We start from the raw sequence: 21,025 nt of genomic DNA on the forward strand, positions 1-21,025 counted from the left end.
TGACACACACTCTGTTTGGGCAACTGAGACCTTTGGTTTCCTTGGCCTTGTTCCCGAGGGTTTATTTTCTTTTGTTTGTGAAGAAAGCCTCCCTAAACCCTTCCCTGTGAAAAAATCACACCACCTCCTGGGCGACTCTCTGTCTTTCGCCACTAAAGCAGTACCATCTGTCTATGAGGAAAGGTAAGCCTCCGTTTCCCCCCTTTTGTCCGTCTAAATAACGCCGCAGCTTTTCAGAAAACAAGTGCCTGTTTTTCTCCGAAAGTCGATCAGGGCTCCAGGTTTGGGAACTTGTTGAAACAGGGCAGGGCAGAGCAGGAAGGGGGAATGCTTCAATTTGGAATTGTTGTTAAAAGTTTGGGAGGAAAGTTTGCCTTTGAAATCTGCAAAAGCAAAGTGGAACGAGGTGCCTGAACTTCTAATGTGCGGTGGACCTTTTTCGACTACTCTTTAAGGAGGAGTGACTTGAAATATTCAGGGGTGCAATTTTGGCTGACTGGTTGTTCAGATCCTCCTGGCAGGTCCAGTCCCCGCCATGAGGCAAGGTGAGGCGACCGCCTCAGGCGGCAGGACCCACGGGGCAGCAGACCCAGCCTCCAAGGAATGCATCACCTGTTAGTGCCACCAATCCATGTGCGTCTTGGAGGCTGGTTCTGCTGCCTCCTTGGCACCCTGCTCCAGATGTTGTCTCTACAGCAGCCTCTTGGCAAATAGGAGGTGGTCTCGCCCCAGCCCAGAAACCGCTCCCTGGGGTCTCCTGGGGTCTGACATGACTTGAAGTGGGCCTTTGATTCCCACTTCAGCCACCTGCTATGGTTGATTTGATTCCCCACCTTGTCCCTGGTATACATCTTCATTTGCCCATCATCCCTGCCAGGGAGGGACACTGTTTTGTGGCTTGCCTCAGGTGTCAAAATGTCTTGGGCCGGCCCTGCCTCCTCGCGTGGTTGTGAAGGCAGAAGCTTTGGCAATGATCTATTGCTGCTCAAAGATAACGTCAGTGTGTAGAGGTGGAGCTGCTGTTGAGTCGGTTCTGATGAGATGATATTTTGTCCGTAAATCTCTGAAAAACTCACTTCCTCTTTTTGACCACTTCTCTTTCTCTCGAGCTGTCTCTCGCTTGAAGTTTATGCTCTCTGCCATGTGCAGAGGCTGCGTTTTAGCTGGAACAGCGGTTGCTGTTCTGTGAAAATCTTATTATATCTGACTGCTTTATAATGCTGTATGTGTTGAGATTAATATATAGTTTTACTGTTAGTTATTCAGTATGTAATATGCTTAACATGTGTCCTTAAAATCTTTTAAATTCATTCATTCATTCATTCATTCATTCATTCATTCAATAAGGTTTATACACCTCTTGAGGGGACGCAGGTGGCGCTGTGGTCTAAATCACTGAGCTTCTTGGGCTTGCCGATCAGAAGGTCGGTGGTTCGAACCCCGCGACGGGGTGAGCTCCCGTTGCTCAGTCCCTGCTCCTGCCAACCTAGCAGTTCGAAAGCACACCAGTGCAAGTAGATAAACAGGTACCACTCCGGCGGGAAGGTAAACAGTGTTTCTGCGCACTGCTCTGGTTTTGCCAGAAGCGGCTCAGTCATGCTGGCCACATGACTCAGAAAAACTGTCTGTGGACAAACGTCGGCTCCCTCGACCAGTAAAGCGAGATTAGCGCCGCAACCCCAGAGTCGTCTGCGACTGGACAACTGTCAGGGGTCCTTTACCTTTTTATACACCTCTTGCTTGTAAAAAAAAAACCACACACCCTCAAAGCGGTTGACAAAAAGAGAAAACAGTGATATTGAGAAAAAATTACAACCCTACTTTAAAACGTACAAAACATTACTAAAACAGATTAAAATTACCTCAACTTTCTAAGCATCTGGGCAGGCTTGTCTAAACAAGGATGTTTTTAGCAGGTGCCAAGAAGAGCACAGTGAAGGCACCTGCTCAATCTCAATAGGCATGGAGTTCCAAAGTTCACGTGCTGCCAAACTAAATGACCGGGTTCTTAAAAATGCAGAATGGATATTATGTGGCGCCTGTAGGAGTGCCAGTTCTGCCAATCAAAGCAGTATATAGATGAGAGAACCTCTACACATTACTGCTGCGGTTAAGCCCAGTATTACACAAGGTTTTCACAGCAAACTTCAGTCTAGACCTGGGTTGGCGAACCTCTGGCTAGGAGTTCAAATTGGGCCCATGAGCACCTTTCCTCCCAAGCAGCCCCACCCTTCCCAACACCTTAGATCTTATGGGATGCCACTCCCAAAGCACAAGAGGAAGCCTTGATATTCACTCCCTGTTGTGCATTGGCAAAGGAGAGCAGGCTTTGGGTGGTAAAGCCAACATTTTTGGCTCCACACCTGGCTCTTGGCGAGAATAAAAGAGTAGCAGTAACCATATGCATGTCTGGTCAGCTGCTCCCGTACTAAGTAAAGGTAAAGGAACCCCTGACCATTAGGTCCAGTCGTGGCCGACTCTGGGGTTACACGCTCATCTTGCTCTATAGGCCGAGGGAGCCGGTGTACAGCTTCCGGGTCATGTGGCCAGCATGACTAAGCCGCTTCTGGCAAACCAGAGCAGCGCACAGAAACGCCGTTTGCCTTCCCGCTGGAGCGGTACCTATTTATCTACTTGCACTTTTGACGTGCTTTCGAACTGCTAGGTTGGCAGGAGCAGGGACCGAGCAACGGGAGCTCACCCTGTTGTGGGGATTCGAACCGCCGACCTTCTGATTGCCAAGTCCTAGGCTCTGTGGTTTAACCCACAGCACCACCCGCGTCCCTTTCGCTCCTGTACTGTAACACCTTTAAAATGAAAATAAATGGCCAAAATAAACTCCGGAGGGGTGGGGGCAGAGCATGGCCACAGTGGCCTAAGTGGTGGCATTGGGTCTGTTTGACACTGGCCCCATCACCTGTCCCTCTCTGGATGGTAATTTGGGGACTTTGACCACCAAAATTCAGCTGTAGCTCCACTTCTCCCCCCTCCTGCATTTTATTCGGCAAAGTGTCTTGCAGGTGGTCCTCTCGTCTTCTCTTATTTTGACTGAACTGCCTGACGCCTCCCCAGAGATGGGCAGCCCAGATGCTTATCTTCGGAAAGACTGGCAGATGGTCCGTGGCATCCCCATGGTCTGCGCGTTCTCCTTTGACTGGGACAGGATCGACCGTTTCCAGAGCAGGCCGGATGATATCGTGATATCCACGTACCCCAAATCTGGTGAGCGTTGCGTGGGGAACAGGACCGCATTGACAATCTGCTGCCTTTTGATGACCGCCCAAAATTTGCTGTCTGGTGCTGCCCATCTCGGTGTGTCTAACGGTGGCAGTCAGTTCCCAGAAGCCTGTTGGAACAAGGAAGTCTTCACCTGCCGCCGGAAGGACAGCAAGGAGGGAGCCAGGGTAGTTTCTTCAGGGAGGGAGTTCCAGAGTCTGGGAGCAGCCACCAGGAAGGCCCTGCCCTGTATCCCCCTTTCTTACACACTTACCCCACCTATTAACTTGCCCTGATTACTCTAATATTATTACACGGACACACTATTATTTATAAACACCAGAACACCAGAACAGCCTCGGTCCAGTATACTTGAAGGAGCGTCTCCACCTCCATCGTTCTGCCCGGACACTGAGGTCCAGCGCCGAGGGCCTTCTGGTGGTTCCCTCGCTGCGAGAAGCCAAGTTACAGGGAACCAGGCAGAGGGCCTTCTCAGTAGTGGCACCTGCCCTGTGGAATGCCCTCCCACCAGATGTCAAAAAGAAAAATAACTACCAAACTTTTAGAAGACATCTAAAGGCAGCCCTGTTTAGGGAAGATTTTAATGTTTAATAGGTTATTGTATTTTAGTGTTTTGTTGGAAGCCTCCCAGAGTGGCTGGGGGGACCCAGCCAGATGGGTGGGGTATAAATAATAAATTATTATTATATTATTAACATCACAAAGCCCAAATCCTAGGGGGCAAAGGGTTTTCAGCCCCTCCCGAATAAAATATTTGAGGGGTCCAAGCTCTACCAAAGTTGATGGGCATTGCCATTCAAATGGTGTGTGCGCACTGCGTCATGTGACCGATTATGCATGACGGGGCTTTCCTTGGCTCCACCCCAATATTTTATTCAACTTGGCACCCCTGCACCCATTCGCTGCCATCGTTGCCCTCTGAGTTAGGAGGGCAGCTTCTGAAATGTGTAGGTAGTACAGAAGGCTCACCTGTAAGGGGGCTTCCATCTTGTACAAGAAGATGCCAAGCTGCCATTTTGTCCCCACTGCCCCGCCCCCATGTGTTTACACATTTAGGGAATGCCTGAAGAAGAATGTGCCCTATAGAGCAGGCATAGGCAAACTCCGGCCCTCCAGATGTTTGGGACTACAATTCCCATCATCCCTGACCACTGGTCCTGTTAGCTAGGGATGATGGGAATTGTAGTCCCAAACATCTGGAGGGCCGGAGTTTGCCTATGCCTGCTATAGAGAGTCTATGTATGGCTGAGTAAGCCCTACAAGAAAACAGTGAGACTTGCACCCTAGTAAGCACATAAGGGGTTGAGCTGCATGGCTGTAACCTATGCATGTCAATAGATGTTAATTATTAGGAGCTTTTCGAGGGTTCCACAAAACACACCCTACAACCCACTGGCTGCATAAAACGTAAAGGGACCCCTGACCATTAGGTCCAGTCGTGACTGACTCTGGGGTTGCGGCGCTCATCTCGCTTTATTGGCCGAGGGATCCGGCGTACTGCTTCTGGCTCATGTGGCCAGCATGACTAAGCCACTTCTGGCGAACCAGAGCAGCGCACGGAAACGCCGTTTACCTTCCCGCCGGAGCGGTACCTATTTATCTACTTGCACTTTGATGTGCTTTCGAACTGCTAGGTTGGCAGGAGCAGGGACTGAGCAACGGGAGCTCACCCCGTTGCGGGGATTTGAACCGCCGACCTTCTGATTGGCAAGTCCTAGGCTCTGTGGTTTAACCCACAGTGCCACCCGTGTCCCTTAGGACACCCCTATTGATTTTAAGGCATTGGCTGGAGATCTTTCAGCAGGTGTATCAACCCATTTGGACTTCTGAGAAAATTCCCTGTCTTACTTTTCGTTTCGGTATGTTTGTTTGTTTCCAGGCACCACATGGATGAGTGAAATTGTGGACATGATTAGGAACGATGGCGACCCTGACAAAAGCAAACGGGCAATTTTCAATAAAGTGCCCATGCTGGAATTTGCTGCCCCAGGAAAGATGCCACCAGGTAAACTTGCGTGCGAGTTACCGAGAGAACTTGCATTTTGGAGATCCGAGGTGAACAGGTAAAAATTAAAGTGGGTGGCGGAATAAGCAGTTTCCGCTGGGTTTCTACTGTCCTATCTTTTCTTGATCTCTGGCCAAGGATCAAAGCTCCTCTTCCCTGCCTTGAGGAAAGGGAGCATAAAAGAAACCTGCATTTCTGGCAGGTGAGTGAGACTATTTTATATGTTTAGATCGCACGTAATTTTCAGAGGGTGGTTTTCCCTCTTCATAACATCCGGCACCCAAACTGGGAGAAAAAAGAGAAGTGGGAGCAGGTGCAGGGGGGAAAACTAGGATGGTTAGGCCACCATTGCTATGCATTTTAAGCAGTATCACACCACTTTAAGCAGTCATAAAAAAAGGTAAAGGGACCCCTGACCATTAGGTCCAGTCGTGGCCGACTCTGGGGTTGCGGCGCTCATCTCGCTTTACTGGCCGAGGGAGCCGGCGTACAGCTTCCGGGTCATGTGGCCAGCATGACTAACCAGAGCAGCGCACGGAAACGCCGTTTACCTTCCCGCTGCAGTGGTACCTATTTATCTACTTGCACTTTGACGTGCTTTCGAACTGCTAGGTTGGCAGGAGCAGGGACCGAGCAACGGGAGCTCACCCCGTCGTGGGGATTCGAACTGCCAACCTTTTGATCGGCAAGTCCTAGGCTCTGTGGTTTAACCCACAGCGCCACCCGCGTCCCTTTAAGCAGTCATGGTTTCTTCAAGCATTGTGGGAACTATAGTTTGTTAAGGGTGCTGACAGCTCTTAGGAGGCCCGTTTCCTGCCCACAATTCTCAGAGTGGTTTAACAGCCTACACCTCTTCTTTGGGAATTGTAGCACTGTGAAGGGGAACGGGGCCTCCTAACAGCTCTCAGCAGCACCCTTAACAAACTACATTTCCCATGATTCCTTGGGGGGAGCCATGACTGTTTAGTGATGTGATACTGGTTTAAATGCATAGCGCAAATGGAGCCTTGACTACTTCTGCCTGAAAATGAGTGAGATGACAGCTCACCTCACTTCAAACAACAGCCTAGCACTGTGATCACTAGCAGTGGAGATCAGGAGAGGCATGTGCTGCATTGGACCCAAGTCAAAGAAGTCTTATCCTGGCTTTTGGACCATCCTTAAGTGGACCTGTAGTAAAAGTCTGTAGACAAGGCATAGGCAAACTTGGCTCTCCAGATGTTTTGGGACTACAACTCCCATCATCCCTAGCTAACAGGACCAGTGGTCAGGGATGATGGGAATTGTAGTCTCAAAACATCTGCCTATACCTGCTGTAGACCGGGGTTCAGCAAACTTTTTCAGCATGGGACCGGTCCACTGTCCCTCAGACCTTGTGGGGGGCTGGGCTATATTTTGGAAAGAAAAGAAAAAAGATTGAATTCCTATGCCCCACAAATAACCCAGAGATGCTTTTTAAATAAAAGCACACATTCTACTCATGTAAAAACACCAGGCAGGCCCCACGAATAACCCGGAGATGCATTGTAAATAAAAGGACACATTCTACTCATGTAAAAACACACTGATTCCCAGACCGTCTGTGGGCCAGATTTAGATGGCGATTGGGCTGGCCCCGGCCCTCGGGCCTTAGTTTGCCTACCCATGCTGTAGACAGTGAAAGAAGAGATGGGGGAGACTCATAGACCAGAAGCAAAGGAAAACGACCTCTCGGTATATCACGCAGTGATGAGGGCAGGCATGCACAATGACAGATTGCTGAGTAGCATGCCAGCCAAAAATAAATGACTAGGCAGTCTTAAATGCATACACTGAACCACCCCAAAAGGACCTGCCAACCCAAATCCAAAGCAGCTCTCAAAATCATGCTGTATGCTAGCATCTCCCTCGCTGAGGATGACTAGAAACAGGAACCCTACCACAGTGAAAACTCAGAAGCCCAGTCTTCTAATATGGCTATTGGGAATATTTCCTGTAGCGGGGAAGAATAGTGTTATAAATTTGTGGGGTGCCTGGACAATCTCCTTCTAATTCTGGGGCGCCAGACATTGAATTTAGCATGTTAAAGTATAAGGTAAAGGTAAAGGGGCCCCTGACCATTAGGTCCACTCGTGACCGACTCTGGGGTTGCGGCGCTCATTTTGCTTTATTGGCCGAGGGAGCCGGCGTACAGCTTCCGGGTCATGTGGCCAGCATGACTAAGCCGCTTCTGGCGAACCAGAGCAGTGCACGGAAACGCCGTTTACCTTCCCGCCGGAGTGGTACCTATTTATCTACTTGCACTTTGACGTGCTTTCGAACTGCTAGGTTGGCAGGAGCAGGGACCGAGCAACGGGAGCTCACCCCGTTGTGGGGATTTGAACCGCTGACCTTCTGATCGGCAAGTCCTATGCTCTGTGGTTTAGCCCACCGCGCCACCTGCGTCCCATGTTAAAGTATAAGCCATGTTAAAAAAAATAAACCAGGCAGGCTTCCTTGTGAAGTAATCGCCTTTAAGAGATGGGCCATTAAGAGATCGCAAAGGACAGGGTGATGGCCCATCAAGGAACTCAGAGGGTGGGGGTCACACCCTGGACTCTGGGTAGTTTGCAAGAGACTATGCAGAGTTGGGAGAGGGAGTTTCAGAATTGCAGTAGGCCGGAGTAAGAAAGAGGGGAGATAGTTGTGTTTGGGGAAGCAGTTTGCAAGCTGGAGAAGAGTGGGTCACAGCGCAATGGGGGCTGACAGTTTGAATCCAACGTGGCAGCCATGGGAGAGACAGGATCCTCCCGGAGTCTAAAGCTGGAAGCCTCCCACCCCATCCTAGGCTCAGGTTGTATACATCTATAAATAAACCATATATCATAAAGACACCACGGTCTCCGCTGTGCCTCATTCCAAAGAAACTGAACCGTGGGTAAATGCCTGGAACCTCTGTGGAGATTGGGGGGAGGTTGTAACAATACGCTCCCTTGTTTCTCAGATCATTGAACAGGGGTGGGGAATCTGTGCCCCTCCAGATGAGATATTGCTGAACCGCATCATGCCAGGCCGTTGTTGATGCTTTGTCGGGCTGATAAGAGTCGTAGTTCAGCAACTGGATAGCTCCGTTGGTTATAGCATGGTGTTGATACAGTGGTACCTCTGGTTGTGAACAGGATCCGTTCTGGAGGCCTGTTCGCAACGTGAAAAGCCTGCAACCTGAAGCGCCATATCTGTGTAGGTGCGCAGCGTGATTTGGCACTTGTGCGCATGCACGAAGAGTGATTTACTGCTTCTGCGCATGCGTGAGCTGTGAAACCCAGAAGTAACCCTTTCCGGTACTTCCGGGTCGCTGTAGGACACAACCTGAAAAAATGTATCATGAAGCAAACGTAACATGAGGTATGACTGTAATGTCAAGGTTGCAGGTTCGGTCTCTGTATGGGGCAGCTGAATATTTCTGCATCGCAAAGGGTTGGACCTGATGATCCTTGGGGTCACCCACTCCACAATTATATGATTCTGTAACATCGGCGAGCATGGGGTAAAGGTTCGCCGGTCCTGGGGGCTAACCGAGAGGCGAGGTCCGAGTCCAGTCCGAGGTCGATGGTGCGGTATGGAGGCTGTGCGTCAAAGCTGTAGCTGGGTCCAAGGCAGGGAGTCAGGTGGGGTCAGGAACTCTGGCAGAAGAGCAGGACAGGGTGCAGGCAGGAACAGGCTAGCAACAACATTGCTCCCGCAACCTGGGACTGGGGCTGACTGACTTTTATCTGCCCCAAGGCATAGGGCGGCCCCGGTCCACAGGTGACTTGCCTCCCCTGGCCCGGAGGTGAGCACTCCTCCTGCAGGAATTTAGTTCCCTCTGCCTCTCTGCCCTGAGCCTCTGCAGCTCAGGAGAGGCTGGAGGGTTACCGGACCCAGAGGACACCTCAGCTTCCCCTGACAGGGCTGAGAGTGGAGCACCTGCAGGCAGTGGGTCCTCCATCACCTCAGGGGCCAGAGCAGACTCAGCTGGTGCCTGCACCTGAGGATCCAGCACAGGTGAGGACCCTTCAGGCTCAAGCCCCAGCCCTGGCTCAGCTGGTTCTGGAGGCGGGGAATTCTGTGCAGGCTGGGATTCTTCAGGTTCAGCCTCTGAATCTGAATCCCAGGCCATCACAAAAGGTTTCCCGCAACTACCATAGGTTTCCCGCTTTTTCTAGTGATCCATGCTTTGCCTGAGTTGCTTTAGCCTACTGGTGCAATGAAGTTTCCTTGGCCTGCAGGTCACAGACCTCACCACAGTTCCCTCTTCTGCCCACAGCTAGGTAATGATGGCCAACAGGAACAGTCAACTGTCCTTCATGCCCCAGGTCAACTGTTCAACCATATTACCTAGTAACACTCTTTTGCTCACCAGGCACAGAACAATTAACTCAGATGCCATCTCCTCGCCTTGTGAAGACCCACCTCCCCATTGACCTCCTTCCCAAGTCCTTCTGGGAAAACGGCTGCAAGGTAATCCTACTGGGCACCAATCCCACAAGGCAGCTAGTTTCAGAGTTTTGCAAAAAAATTTCCACCGGTCTAGACGTACCCAGGGTGAAAAACTACCAGTACAATTTGGATTGTGTGTGTTTTCCCCCTGCTTCCCTTCTATGAAGATGATCTACGTGGCTCGCAACGCAAAAGATGTCGCTGTCTCCTTTTACCACTTTGACTTGATGAACAAGCTGCACCCAGACCCAGGTCCCTGGGAAAACTACCTGGAGAAATTCATGGCTGGAAGAGGCAAGTCTGCCCATCCATTCGCGACTGTATGTAGCTAAACCTTTCACTTTCCCAGGAAACATAAAGTATTGTTATGGGTTTGGGGCGGAGGGTCTGTTCAGCTTGTGATCCTGCATTTAGTGAGCTTTATAATCTAGTACAGTGGCACCTTGGGTTACATACGCTTCAGGTTACAGACTCCGCTAACCCAGAAATAGTGCTTCAGGTTAAGAACTTTGCTTCAGGATGAGAACAGAAATCGTGCTCCAGTGGCGCGGCGGCAGCGGGAGGCCCCATTAGCTAAAGTGGTGCTTCAGGTTAAGAACAGTTTCAGGTTAAGTACAGACCTCCGGAACGAATTAAGTACTTTACCTGAGGTACCACTGTATAGGCATGCCCTAAGTCCGTTTTGGGGGCCTAATCCAGCCCTTGGTCAGTTTTATCCGGCCCCCGTGGCAGTCAAATCCTAAAAAAAGCTCAACAACTTTGGTCGACCCTCACGCATGTTTACTTCATCAAATCTGGCCCTCTTTGAAAAATGTTTGGGAACCCCTGATCTGCTAGAACAGGGGTAGGCAACCTAAGGCTCATGGGCCACAAGCAGCCCGTGGGGGTCATTTAACCGGCCCACGAGCCACACTCGAACTGAGCCGCCCGCTCAGCGAGTCCCTGCATGCTGTGCTAAACCGGCGCAGTGCAGTGTGGGGACTCGCTTCCGCGGCACCGAAAATTGCGTATGTGCAGAAGCAGACACCGGAAACTGCGCGCTTACGTGTGCGTGCGATCCAGCCCATGGAGGGATTTCCGCTGGAGTGAACCAGCCCAGGCGAGGTAAACCTTGCCGACCCCTGTACTACAAGATGCTGCTCAAACCAGTTTCTTGGTTAATAGCTAGCCAGTTAAGTGCTCTCATGACCTAAGTGGTGGGGCACTCCAGGCATTTAAGCGATAAAGCCAGGAGAAAACTCTGTGTGTGCCAAAGCTCAAGAATATGTGGTTTATATTATACTTATCATCACCATCCAGTTGTTGACTACAGGGATTAGATCCAGCACCTGTGGATTACAGATCTATGTTGATCCACCATCTTCATGCAGAAATGCACAGTGAACGTCAGTGGAATTAGGTTCTGATCTCACAACCATTTTAGCCTTGGTTTTCTTTAAGATTTAAGTAATGCTGCCATAGATGGAACTGGCCACACACAGGATGGTGGACTGAAATTAACCAGTGATACTTAACCCTTGGAGTGGGGTAACAGGCCGCTTTGAGAATTTGATGAAAACTACAGACCCCATCTCTTCAGAAAAAAAATGCAATTATAAATACATACACACAAAGTTTTGCATGCACTTAATTTTATTGCACTGGCAAACATTTTTCCTTTTGTGTCCGGTGCACAGACCCCCCTCAAGCTCACAGGGTCCATGGGCCACATGTTAAGAACCCCCTGGCCCAACTCACCCCTGGCCAATCTATTCTCATGCTGCTGTGCCTATAGCTGATCTGGAGTAATATCAGAGCCTGCGCGGGCCAGAGTCAGCCAGTGGAAACAGAAAGAAGCAGTGTGCAAGTTTTATGAAGCGAACAAACGAATGAATAAGGCAGCAGTGGCTAGTCGAAAACTACTGCTACTACAAGCTGAGATCATTGTGAGAATTGTCATTGCGCCACTCCTTGGTGTGTGGAGTACCTCAGGGTGCGATACTCTCCCCGATGCTTTTCAACATCTTTATGCGCTCCCCCCCCCCCCGCCCAGCTTGTCCGGAGTTTTGGGCTGGGCTGCCATCAGTATGCTGATGACACCCAACTCTATCTGTTGATGGATGGCCATCCTGACTCGGCCCCAGACACACTGATCAGATGTCTGGAAGCTGTGGCTGGATGGTTACGTGGGAGCCAGTTGAAGCTAAATCCTTCGAAGACAGAGGTCCTGTGGCTGGGATGGGACGATATGGGATTGGGGGGGCAACTCCCATCTCTTGCGGGGGCGCAATTAGTGCCAGCACCATCCGTTAAGAGTTTGGGTGTAATCTTCGACACCTCCCTTTCCATGGAGGCGCAGATTGCAGCTATAACAAAGGCGGCATTTTTTCATCTCCGCCAAGCTAAGCAGTTGGCTCCTTACCTCTCTTGCCCTGACCTAGCCACTGTGATCCACGCGACGGTCACCTCCAGACTGGATTATTGTAACTCGCTCTACGTGGGGCTGCCCTTGAGACTAACCCAGAAACTCCAGCGGGTGCAGAATGCTGCAGCGAGACTCCTTACGGGGTCTTCGCTGCGAGATCGCATTCACCCGGTGCTATACCAGCTGCACTGGCTCCTGGTGGAGTACAGGATCAGGTTTAAGGTGCTGGTTTTAACCTTTAAAGCCCTATACGGCTTAGGACCCTCGTATCTACGGGACCGCCTCTCCTGGTATGTCCCACAGAGAAACTTACGGTCTTCAAATAAAAACATCTTGAAGGTCCCAGGCCACAGAGAGGTTAGGCTGGCCTCAACTAGAGCCAGGGCTTTTTCGGCCGTGGCTCTGATCTGGTGGAACACTCTGTCACAAGAGACTAGGACCCTGCGGGACTTGACATCTTTCCGCAGGGCCTGCAAGACAGAGCTGTTCCACCAGGCCTTTGGCCAGGGCGCAGCCTGACTCCCTCCCTCGGCATTCTTCGTGGAGCTCTGGCCCAATGGTGGCCAGTGGCTTGATTTGAATCAATTTTATAATGAATGATTTTAGAGTGTTATGTTGTGTTGTACTGTTGTACTGTTTTATTGTTGTTAGCCGCCCTGAGCCCGGCTTCGGCTGGGGAGGGTGGGATATGAATAAAATTTATTATTATTATTATTATTATTATTATTATTATTTACGTTTTTTTCAGTGATCTTTACAACAACCCTGGGAGGTGAGCCAGCATCATTCCCTCTATTTTGCAGATGGGGAGTTGAGGCTGAGAAAAGTGTGGCTTGCTTAAAGCCCCCTAGCAAATATGTAACTGAGACAGGATTAGCTCTGGGGACTTCTCAGTTTACAATTTAGCCAATAGGCCCTTGTATTCTATTACAAGATTCAACTTGTTAGGGTTTTTTTTAATATATAAAAACCATCTATTAGTTCCCCACTTCTCTGCTCTTTCTCAAAATTTAGTGGCTTTTGGATCCTGGTATGAACATGTGAAAAGCTGGTGGGATAAGAGGAATGACCATCCCATCCTATACCTGTTTTATGAAGACATGAAAGAGGTAGGAGCTAAGAGGATACATCCCTGAGGTTATTTTATGTGACATATTGGAAGAAGCAAATCTTGCAGGGGATTATATGCGGTATAATTTTTGTTTTTAAAAATGTGCAAAATCTTAAGAATTGCCTTCCTGACTTGGGCCACGGGTCCAGCAAAAAGATAATGGCTGTCGTTCATTTTATCCTGTGTGGAGTTTTATATACAGTGGTACCTCGGGTAACATACGCTTCAGGTTAGATACGCTTCAGGTTACAGACTCTGCTAACCCAGAAATAGTGCTTCAGGTTAAGAACTTTGCTTCAGGATGAGAACAGAAATCGTGCTCTGGCGGCGCGGCGGCAGCAGGAGGCCCCATTAGCTAAAGTGGTTCTTCAGGTTAAGAACAGTTTCAGGTTAAGAACGGACCTCCGGAACGAATTACCGGTAAGTACTTAACCCAAGGTACCACTGTATTTAGCAAAGCTTGCTGAATTGGGAGCACAATTGCTTCACTGAATACCCAAGAACCATCAAAATGCTGATCTATTTCAACACCGTTTTCCATAGGATCCAAAGCGCGAGATAAAGAAAGTGGTACATTTCTTGGGAAAGAACCTGGAAGATTCGGTAGTGGATAAGATTGCCTACAACACATCCTTTGAACTGATGAAGGACAATCCTGCCACAAACTATAGGATGGCTCCAGCTGCCATGATGGACCACAGCATCTCCCCATTTATGCGCAAAGGTAAAAGACTTGCATCGTCCTCTCTGATCACCATTCCGTAATGATTTAGGATCATGAACAGATCAGTAACTGACTACGGTTTTTATTATTATTATTGATTAATTAACCACCCCAATTCAACTGAACAATAAATCTGAATAGTACCAAAACCTCAATATTGGTACTAGAAGGAAAAGCCATAAATACAGAAAAAGAGTTCTGCTGGATTAGGCAATTGGCCCAGCATCCTGTTCTTGCAGTGGCCAGCCAAGTGACTGCAAGAAACCTGAGTGCAGGACCTGAGGACAACAGCACTCCCCGCTTCTGAGATTTCCAGCAACTGATATTCAGAAGCATTCCTGCCTCTAACTGTGGGAGTAAAAAGGTAAAGGGACCCCTGACCATTAGGTCCAGTCTTGGACGACTCTGGGGTTGCGGCGCTCATCTCGCTTTACTGGCCGACGGAGCCAGCGTAAAGCTTCCGGGTTGTGGCCAGCATGACTAAGCCGCTTCTGCCGAACCAGAGCAGCGCACGGAAACGCCGTTTACCTTCCCGCCAGAGCGGTACCTATTTATCTACTTGCACTTTGACGTGCTTTTGAACTGCTAGGTTGGCAGGAGCAGGGACCGAGCAACGGGAGCTCAACCCGTCGTGGGGATTCGAACCGCCGACCTTCTGATCAGCAAGTCCTAGGCTTTGTGGTTTAACCCACAGCGCCACCCGTGTCCCCTGGAACTGTGGGGGTAGGGCATAGCGAATATCCAATGGTATTGGATTGGCTAATATCCAATGGTAGCCCTCTGCTCTATAGTTAAAGGTAAAGGGACCCCTGACCATTAGGTCCAGTCGTGGCCAACTCTGGGGTTGCGGTGCTCATCTCACTCTATAGGCCAAGGGAGCCAGTGTTTGTCCGTAGACAGCTTCCTGGTCATGTGGCCAGCATGACTAAACAGTTTCTGGCGAACCAGAGCAGTGCACAGAAATGCCATTTACCTTCCCGCTGGAGCGGTACCTATTTCATAGAATCATAGAATCATAGAATCATAGAATCATAGAGTTGGAAGAGACCACAAGGGCCATCGAGTCCAACCCCCTGCCAAGCAGGAAACACCATCAGAGCACTCCTGACATATGGTTGTCAAGCCTCTGCTTAAAGACCTCCAAAGAAGGAGACTCCACCACACTCCTTGGCAGCAAATTACACTGTCGAACAGCTCTTACTGTCAGGAAGTTCTTCCTAATGTTTAGGTGGAATCTTCTCTCTTGTAGTTTGGATCCATTGCTCCGTGTCCGCTTCTCTGGAGCAGCAGAAAACAACCTTTCTCCCTCCTCTATGTGACATCCTTTTATATATTTGAACATGGCTATCATATCACCCCTTAACCTCCTCTTCTCCAGGCTAAACATGCCCAGCTCCCTTAGCCGTTCCTCATAAGGCATCGTTTCCAGGCCTTTGACCATTTTGGTTGCCCTCCTCTGGACACGTTCCAGTTTGTCAGTTATCTACTTGCACTTGACATGCTTTTGAACTGCTAGGTTGGCAGGAACTGGGACTGAGCAACGGGAGCTCACCCCGTCGCTGGGACTCGAACCGCTGACCTTCTGATCAGCAAGTCCTAGGCTCTGTGGTTTAACCCACAGCGCCACCCATGTCCCTCTGCTCTATAGTTAGAAGAGACCATGTGGGTCATCTAGTCCATGGGTAGGCAAACTAAGGCCCGCAGGCCAGATCCGACCCAATCGCCTTCTAAATCCAGCCCATGGGGCGGTCCAGGAATCAGCGTGTTTTTACATGAGTAGAATATGTCCTTGTCCATGGAGTTTTCTTGGCAGGGATTATGGTGCTGGAGGAGACTCTTGAGAGTCCCATGGACTGCAAGAAGATCAAACCTATCCATTCTTAAGGAAATCAGCCCTGAGTGCTCGCTGGAAGGACAGATCCTGAAGCTGAGGCTCCAATACTTTGGCCACCTCATGAGAAGAGAACACTCCCTGGAAAAGACCCTGATGTTGGGGAAGATGGAGGCCACAAGGAAAAGGGGACGACAGAGGACGAGATGGTTGGACAGTGTTCTCGAAGCTACCAGCATGAGTTTGACCAAACTGTGGGAGGCAGTGGAAGACAGGAGTGCCTGGCGTGCTCGGGTCCATGGGGTCACGAAGAGTTGGACACGACTAAATGACTAAACAACAACAACAACAACAAAGAATGTGTCCTTTTATTTAAAATGCATCTCTGGGTTATTTGTGGGGCCTGCCTGGTGTTTTTACATGAGTAGAATGTGTGCTTTTATTTAAAATGCATCTCTGGGTTATTTGTGGGGCATAGGAATTCGTTCATTTCCCCTTTCCAAAAAAAATATAGTCTGGCCCCGCACAAGATCTAAGGGACAGTGGTCCGGCCCCCTGCTGAAAAAGTTTGCTGACCCCCGATTCTAGTCTAACCCCCTGCAATTCAGGGATTCAGGCTTGAACCCACAGCCCTAAGATTAAGAATCTCATGTTGTAACTATTGAGCTATCCTAGCTAAAGTAAACAGGTGGCCCATTACCTCCCAGCCTGACTAAAACTGGCTTTTACCAAATAAAACCTATCTGTGCTGATTAAAACGTCAGTTGATTAATCTACCACCGAGAGCTCTCAACTGTCCACCCTTTTTTAAATGGCTTAATCTTCCAGAGAGCTCGTGAACATCTGATTCATCTTCTTCTTTCTTCTAGGGATCACTGGAGACTGGAAGAATCACTTTACAGTGGCTCAGAATGAGGTATTTGATGAAGATTATAAGAGGAAAATGGCGGACACAACGCTGCGATTCCGAACGGAGATCTGAAGCCCCGTGTTCTGTGCTTTCGTACCAAACCCACCTGTCATTCAGTATACAATTAAAGAGAAGAAGCAAGTCGCTGACCTAGATGGTTGTGGGATACACGTTTGAAAACATGTGTATGTAGTCTCTGGGAAAGTATTCAGTGCTGAGGGGCCAGATCTCATGATTTGCACAAGCAATCTCTCTCTCTCTCTCTCTCTCTCTCTCTCTCTCTCTCTCACACACACACACACACAGAGGGAGAGAGACTCTGATCATGTACCAATAAACCTCTCCTATACCTCATTTCTTGTTTTCTTCCACAATTCTGTTTCTAATAGCAGCTTAGGTAAAGGTAAAGGGACCCCTGACCATTAGGTCCAGTCGTGACCGACTCTGGGGTTGCGGCGCTCATCTCGCTTTATTGGCCGAGGAAGCTGGTGTACAGCTTCCGGGTCATGTGGCCAGCATGACTAAGCCGCTTCTGGCGAACCACAGCAGCGCACGGAAACACCATTTACCTTCCCGCCGGAGCGGTACCTATTTATCTACTTGCACTTTGACGTGCTTTCGAACTGCTAGGTTGGCAGGAGCAGGGACCGAGCAACGGGAGCTCACCCCGTCGCGGGGATTCGAACCACCAACCTTCTGATCAGCAAGTCCTAGGCTCTGTGGTTTAACCCACAGCGCCATCTGCGTCCCAATAGCAGCTTGGGACAACAATATTGAATGGACAATTGGCAAGAAGGTAAATGGTGAAGCGGTCCCTTCCTCTCTCCCTGCTTTCAGTGACATGCTGCTTTACATTTTTAAAATTGGGAAAGAATCATAGAATCGCAGAGTTGGAAGGGACCCTAACAATCATCTAGTCCAACCCCCTGCAAGACAGGAATATGCCGTTGTCCCATACGGGTATTGAACCTCCAACCTTGGCATTATCAGCACCACGCTCCAACCAAGTGAGCTATGCCAGTAACTTCCAAATGCCACCCCATCATGTATTATTCACAAAATGCGGTTATTAAAAAGTTAAGGATAAAACAGACGTATCTGGCAGCCTTTAGTCATATTTGAGTATATTGTGCTGATCTGGGTGAATATATTTTGTGTGAGTTTGAATTTCCTTGCTGCAGAATCTAGTATGTTTCTCTTCACACAGTACAGTGGTACCTCGGGTTAAGTACTTAATTCGTTCCGGAGGTCCGTTCTTAACCTGAAACTGTTCTTAACCTGAAGCACCACTTTAGCTAATTGGGCCTCCTACTACCACCGTGCCACCAGAGCACCATTTCTGTTCTCATCCTGAAGCAAAGTTCTTAACCTGAAGCACTATTTCTGGGTTAGCGGAGTCTGTAACCTGAAGTGTATGTAACCTGAAGTACCACTGTACAGGCATTTCTAAGTTATGAGTTAATTCTCTGAGGATTTCTACTAATTTATGCTGTAGTAAGGTAAAGGTAAAGGGACCCCTGACCATTAGGTCCAGTCTTGACCGCCTCTGGGGTTGTGGCGCTCATCTTGCTTTACTGGCCGAGGGAGCTGGCGTACAGATGTGGCCAGCATGACTAAGCCGCTTGTGGCGAACCAGAGCAGCGCACGGAAACGCCGTTTACCTTCCCGCCGGAGCGGTACCTATTTATCTACTTGCACTTTGACGTTCTTTCGAACTGCTAGGTTGGCAGGAGCAGGGACCGAGCAACGGGAGCTCACCCCATTGCGGGGCTTCAAACCGCCGACCTTCTGATTGGCAAGTCCTAGGCTCTGTGGGTTCAACCCACAGCGCCACCCGCATCCCATTATGCTGTAGTATAGTACTGTAAATCATCAATATTCAATTGGATGGACGGATGGATGGGCAAACAAACAAAACAACCAACCAACAAATAAAGAAATAAATGAGGTGGGCACCCAGGGGGAGAAAACACTTTGACAATCCCACCTGCTATTGCACCCCATGTGTTTGACTAGACACGATTTTAGGCCTAGGCGCGGTCCCCAGAACCGAACCCCAGCACAAGTTCCTTAACTTGTATGGTTTTAATAGGTTTTATATAGCAAACCCACATTTACTGTAGAAAATCTATTAAAACCATACAAGTAATTGTCTCGCCGGTTTGCCCAATTATACATTTATTCCGTTCACACCCCACCTTTCTCTCCAAAGGAGCTGAAGGTGGTGTTCTTGGTTCTCCTCCTCCTCTTCATCTTATGCTCGACGACCCTGTGAGGTAGGTTAGGCTGAGTGGTGTATGCTACAACAGCAGCAAGAATACTCATCGCAAAGTATTGGAAGACGCAAGATCTACCCATTCTGGAAGAATGGCAGACGAAGTTGATTGACTTTATGGGATTGGCAGAAATGACTGGCAGAATCCGTGACCAGGGAGAAGAGTCGGCAGAAGAAGAATGGAAGAAATTCAAGGACTACTTACAAAAATATTGCAATATTAATGAATGTTGAGTGATGTTGGATTGAAATTAAGTGGTTTCTAGCTGTAATGGCACACAAGAATATGAAAAAATGGTCCTTTTTTTCTTTGTATATAAGTAAGAGTTTAAGCTACAATAATTTAAGAAGATGGATAGAAAATAAGGGGTTTAATTGTAATGCCAGGAGACAAGGATTTGCTGGATAAACAATTTGAACTGGAATACAAGAAGGGGAGGTATGAGGAGGTCAGGGAAATATGTTATTGAAAAATAATTTATGAACTTTATGTGTTTTTATTATTTTTTCTTTTTAATTTTTCTTTGTTTGTATAAAATGGAAAATTCTAATAAATATCTTATTAAAAAAAAAAAGGTTAGGCTGAGTGGCAGCCATTGACACACAAGGCCACCCAAGTGAGATTCATGGCCAAAGGGGAATTTGAACCCTGGTTTCCCCCAGGTCCTAGTTTGACGCTATAATAATAGTAATAATAATAATAATAATAATAATTTATTATTCATACCCGGCCCATCTGGCTGGGTCTCCCCAGCCACTCTGGGCGGCTTCCAACCAAATATCAAAAACAATACAGTGGTACCTCAGGTTAAGTACTTAATTCGTTCTGTTCTTAACCTGAAACTGTTCTTAACCTGAAGCACCACTTTAGCTAATGGGGCCTCCTGCTGCTGCCGCCGCAGGTGTTCTCATCCTGAAGCAAAGTTCTTAACCCGAGGTACTATTTCTGGGTTAGCGGAGTCTGTAACCTGAAGTGTATGTAACCTGAGGTACCACTGTACAGCGCCAGACATTAAAAACTTCCCTAAACAGGGCCACCTTCAGGTGCCTTTTAAAAGTACAATAGTTGTTTACTGCCTTGACATCTGGTGGGAGGGCGTTCCACAGGGCAGGTGCCACCACCGAGAAGGCCCTCTGCCTGGTTCCCTGTAACCTCACTTCTCGCAGGGAGGAAACCGCCAGAAGGCCCTTGGCGCTGGACCTCGGTGTCCGGGCTGAATGATGGAGGTGGAGACGCTCCTTCAGGTATACAGGACCAAGGCCGTTTAGGGCTTTAAAGGTCAGCGCCAACACTTTGAATTGTGCTCGGAAACGTACAAGAATATAAGAAAAGCTTTGCTGGATGAGGCCAAATCTAGTCCAGCATTCTGTTCTCCCAGTGGCCAACCACCAGATGCCCCAAGGGGAAAACCCACCAACAGGATCTGAGCGCAGGTAGCCATCCATAGCTCTCTCCTCACCATGAATTTGCTTAGTCCTCTCTGATGTGTTTGTGTGTCCATGTGCCAAAGCAACCGAAAGCGCAATCGTAGGTTTGCGCACTCAGAAGTTAAATCCCATTAAAGTGAAATCTCACTGGATGTTTTTAAGCAGGTCACCTGTCAGGGACGCTTGAGGGCAGATTCATTCCTGCAAGACTCGCGGGTCTCTTCCAACTCTGCAAGTCTAGGGTACTAAAATTCAGGCACAGGGAGGCATATTTATTTGTTTGTTTCAACTTTTATGCTGCCTTTTATCCGAAGATGCCAGGATCTAGTCCTTCCCAGGTAAGGGGGGTGGGTGGGGGAGGACTGCGACCAGACACACGAACTTGAATCCAAGCCCGGGCTTGGCAATTGAAATCCTTGGCAAACCGAATTTTGAACCGGATCTGGCTTCGATTTCCGTCTCTCCCCAACTACCCCCACCAAATTTTGCACCGCAATTGCTGGACGCGAGCGCTGCTAAAGCGCACGTTCTTCGACGGAGCTGGATCCGCCACGGGAAGCAGCCCCTTCTCGCTGCGCTGAGTTGCGAGGAGGAGGACGGGGCGCAACAGCGGAATCCTGCCCGCGTGACGTCAAAAAGCCTCTGGGTGACGTCACGCCCGCC

At 49.0% G+C, this 21,025-nt stretch overlaps 1 protein-coding gene across 2 annotated transcripts; it reads left to right on the plus strand.

Annotated features, from left to right (window-relative positions):
* Nucleotides 1-17,013, plus strand: LOC310748006 (sulfotransferase 1B1-like). Of its 2 annotated transcripts, none has more exons than XM_083583513.1 (8): nucleotides 1-183; nucleotides 3,011-3,222; nucleotides 5,117-5,242; nucleotides 9,603-9,700; nucleotides 9,847-9,973; nucleotides 13,098-13,192; nucleotides 13,738-13,918; nucleotides 16,619-17,013. In XM_083583513.1, the coding sequence occupies exons 2-8, from the start codon at nucleotides 3,075-3,077 to the stop codon at nucleotides 16,729-16,731; spliced, it is 888 nt and encodes a 295-aa protein (XP_083439639.1). In that variant the 5' UTR covers nucleotides 1-183; nucleotides 3,011-3,074; the 3' UTR covers nucleotides 16,732-17,013. The 2 variants fall into 2 exon arrangements, with proteins under 2 accessions (XP_083439639.1, XP_083439638.1); XM_083583512.1 differs by having other exon boundaries at nucleotides 2-183; nucleotides 3,021-3,222.
* Nucleotides 17,014-21,025: the final 4,012 nt, after the last annotated feature.

Source organism: Podarcis filfolensis (genome assembly GCF_964270895.1).
Source record: "Podarcis filfolensis genome assembly, chromosome: 13".
Classification (NCBI taxonomy): Eukaryota; Metazoa; Chordata; class Lepidosauria; order Squamata; family Lacertidae; genus Podarcis; species Podarcis filfolensis.